This window comes from Ochlerotatus camptorhynchus, unplaced genomic scaffold (assembly GCF_037179485.1).
Source record: "Ochlerotatus camptorhynchus isolate MF236.1 unplaced genomic scaffold, CSIRO-AGI_Acam_v1.1 ptg000006l, whole genome shotgun sequence".
NCBI classification, from domain to species: domain Eukaryota; kingdom Metazoa; phylum Arthropoda; class Insecta; order Diptera; family Culicidae; genus Ochlerotatus; species Ochlerotatus camptorhynchus.
The window spans coordinates 3,282,372-3,284,385 of NW_027040498.1; the positions used below are offsets into that span (position 1 = coordinate 3,282,372).

General features: G+C 44.9%; 1 protein-coding gene across 1 annotated transcript; it reads left to right on the forward strand.

Moving 5' to 3' along the window:
- Positions 1-215: 215 nt before the first annotated feature.
- eIF3f1 (eukaryotic translation initiation factor 3 subunit f1) lies at positions 216-1,571 on the forward strand. Its single transcript, XM_065239249.1, has 3 exons — positions 216-417; positions 544-690; positions 771-1,571. Exons 1-3 carry the CDS (start codon positions 294-296, stop codon positions 1,361-1,363), a joined length of 864 nt encoding a protein of 287 aa, XP_065095321.1. The 5' UTR covers positions 216-293; the 3' UTR covers positions 1,364-1,571.
- The last annotated feature ends 443 nt before the right edge of the window (positions 1,572-2,014 follow it).

Consider the following 2,014-nt stretch of genomic DNA (forward strand, 5'->3'; position numbering starts at 1 on the left):
GTGTTAAATGGAAACTACTATATGCGATTTACTCAAATTTGGGTTATTGGGCTGAACCCCGGAATTGAGGGAAAAGTACTTAATTTTGAGTAGTTTTTCATCTCCGTGTGTGTGCATGTGTACTAAAAAAATACGAATCATTCTTTCTGTGTGCAAAACTCGAAAATGTCCTGACTTCTGCCCTGTGCAGTGCAAACGTCATTCTCGTGTCAAACCAAACGCCACCGATCGAGCAGTGCGAGGTTTCTCCTTTTTCTTTCGCGAGTTGAAAATCGTGTGTGCATCTCGTCATCATGTCCACGATAAATTTGCCTCTTAACTTGACCGTACGCGTCCATCCGGTCGTCCTTTTCCAGATTGTCGATGCCTACGAGCGCCGGAATGCCGATTCAGAGCGTGTCATCGGAACACTGCTGGGTAAGTAACAGAAAATGTAGATGCTTCGTGGCGGCCGGACATAACCCCTGCTTTCAGCATAGCAAAGAAAAGAGAATGACGCTAGTTCTGTGTACTGATGTGATTTTTATTTCGGGAAATTAATAGGTTCCGTGGATAAGGGTGTTGTCGAAGTGACGAACTGCTTCTGCGTTCCCCACAAGGAACATGCCGATCAGGTCGAAGCCGAACTCGGCTATGCGTCCGATCTGTACGATCTGAACCGGCGCGTCAATCCATCGGAGAACATTGTCGGTGAGTGCGGTGTTAATTTATCGGGGAATGTGGGGTTTGCTGGGATGTTGTTTTTATGTGCTTCTGTAATTTTATTTCAGGTTGGTGGGCCACCGGTCAGGAAGTAACCAACCACAGTTCGGTGATCCATGAGTACTATGCCCGTGAGTGCAACAATCCGATTCACTTGACTTTGGACACTTCGCTGACTGCGGCTCGTATGGGTATTAAGGCGTACGTTTGCGTGTCGTTGGGCGTTCCCGGTGGCAAAACGGGCTGCATGTTCACTCCGATCAATGTCGACATCGCTAGCTACGAACCGGAAGTAGTCGGATTGCAGCTGTGTTCAAAAACGATCGGCGTTCAGCAGAATCCCGCTAGGCCACGTACCGTGTCGCCGATGTTGGATCTGGCACAGATCACGGAAGCTTCCGGTAAGCTGCTAACGCTGCTGGGAGAAGTGCTAAACTACGTGGAGGATGTTTTGGCCGAAAAGCAGCAACCGGATAATTCCGTTGGACGTGCTCTACTGGATTTGATCCATTCTGTACCGAACATGACTTCGGACCAGTTCGCCCAGATGTTCAACTCGAACGTGAAGGATTTGTTGATGGTTGTTACCCTGTCTCAGCTTATTAAGACGCAATTGCAGTTGAATGAGAAATTGACCAGCTTAACTTCGTTTATCAACTAGAAAGTGTGTAAGAAGAATTGTAAGCTACAGGAACATTCGATAAGACATTAAGGTGTGAGGTGTTGAACCATTTGATCGCGCGTGTGCCGATACAGAGAAGAAAAGCGGTTCCGAATTTCCGACTGCACGGTTCAAGTCGATATCGGTTGAGTATTTCATTTGTTGCAACTAGAAGGAAAATTAAACAATATAGAGACAACCGCAATAATGTTACTGGTGCGTTTCCTACAAAGAAATTCCCTTTAAATTACCCTCTCGGTTTATCGCATGCATGTGGTATTTAATTTAAAGACAAGACAGGTAAGTACAATTAAATGCTGCACATAGGTACTACTTATTACAATCGGGTTCACATATACTATTGGTTCGCATTACCACTGATCTGGCAACACTAGTGTGCAGCTTGCCAATGAGGTGAAGATCCAGATCAGCTCTGGGACCTGGTAGTAATCAAACTACCACAAGGTTTTGCCAATGACCAGGGTATTTCGTTCAAAGCTAATTATAGGTAGCCTTATTTCTGTTTTTGAACGATTTTTCCTGTTTTTCGATTCATTTAAAAACAGGAATAAGGGTGATGTTTGGTGTTAAAAGTTTGCTCAAACATCCGGGCCTTGAGAATATTTTTCTAACTTTCAGAGTCACAGTCAA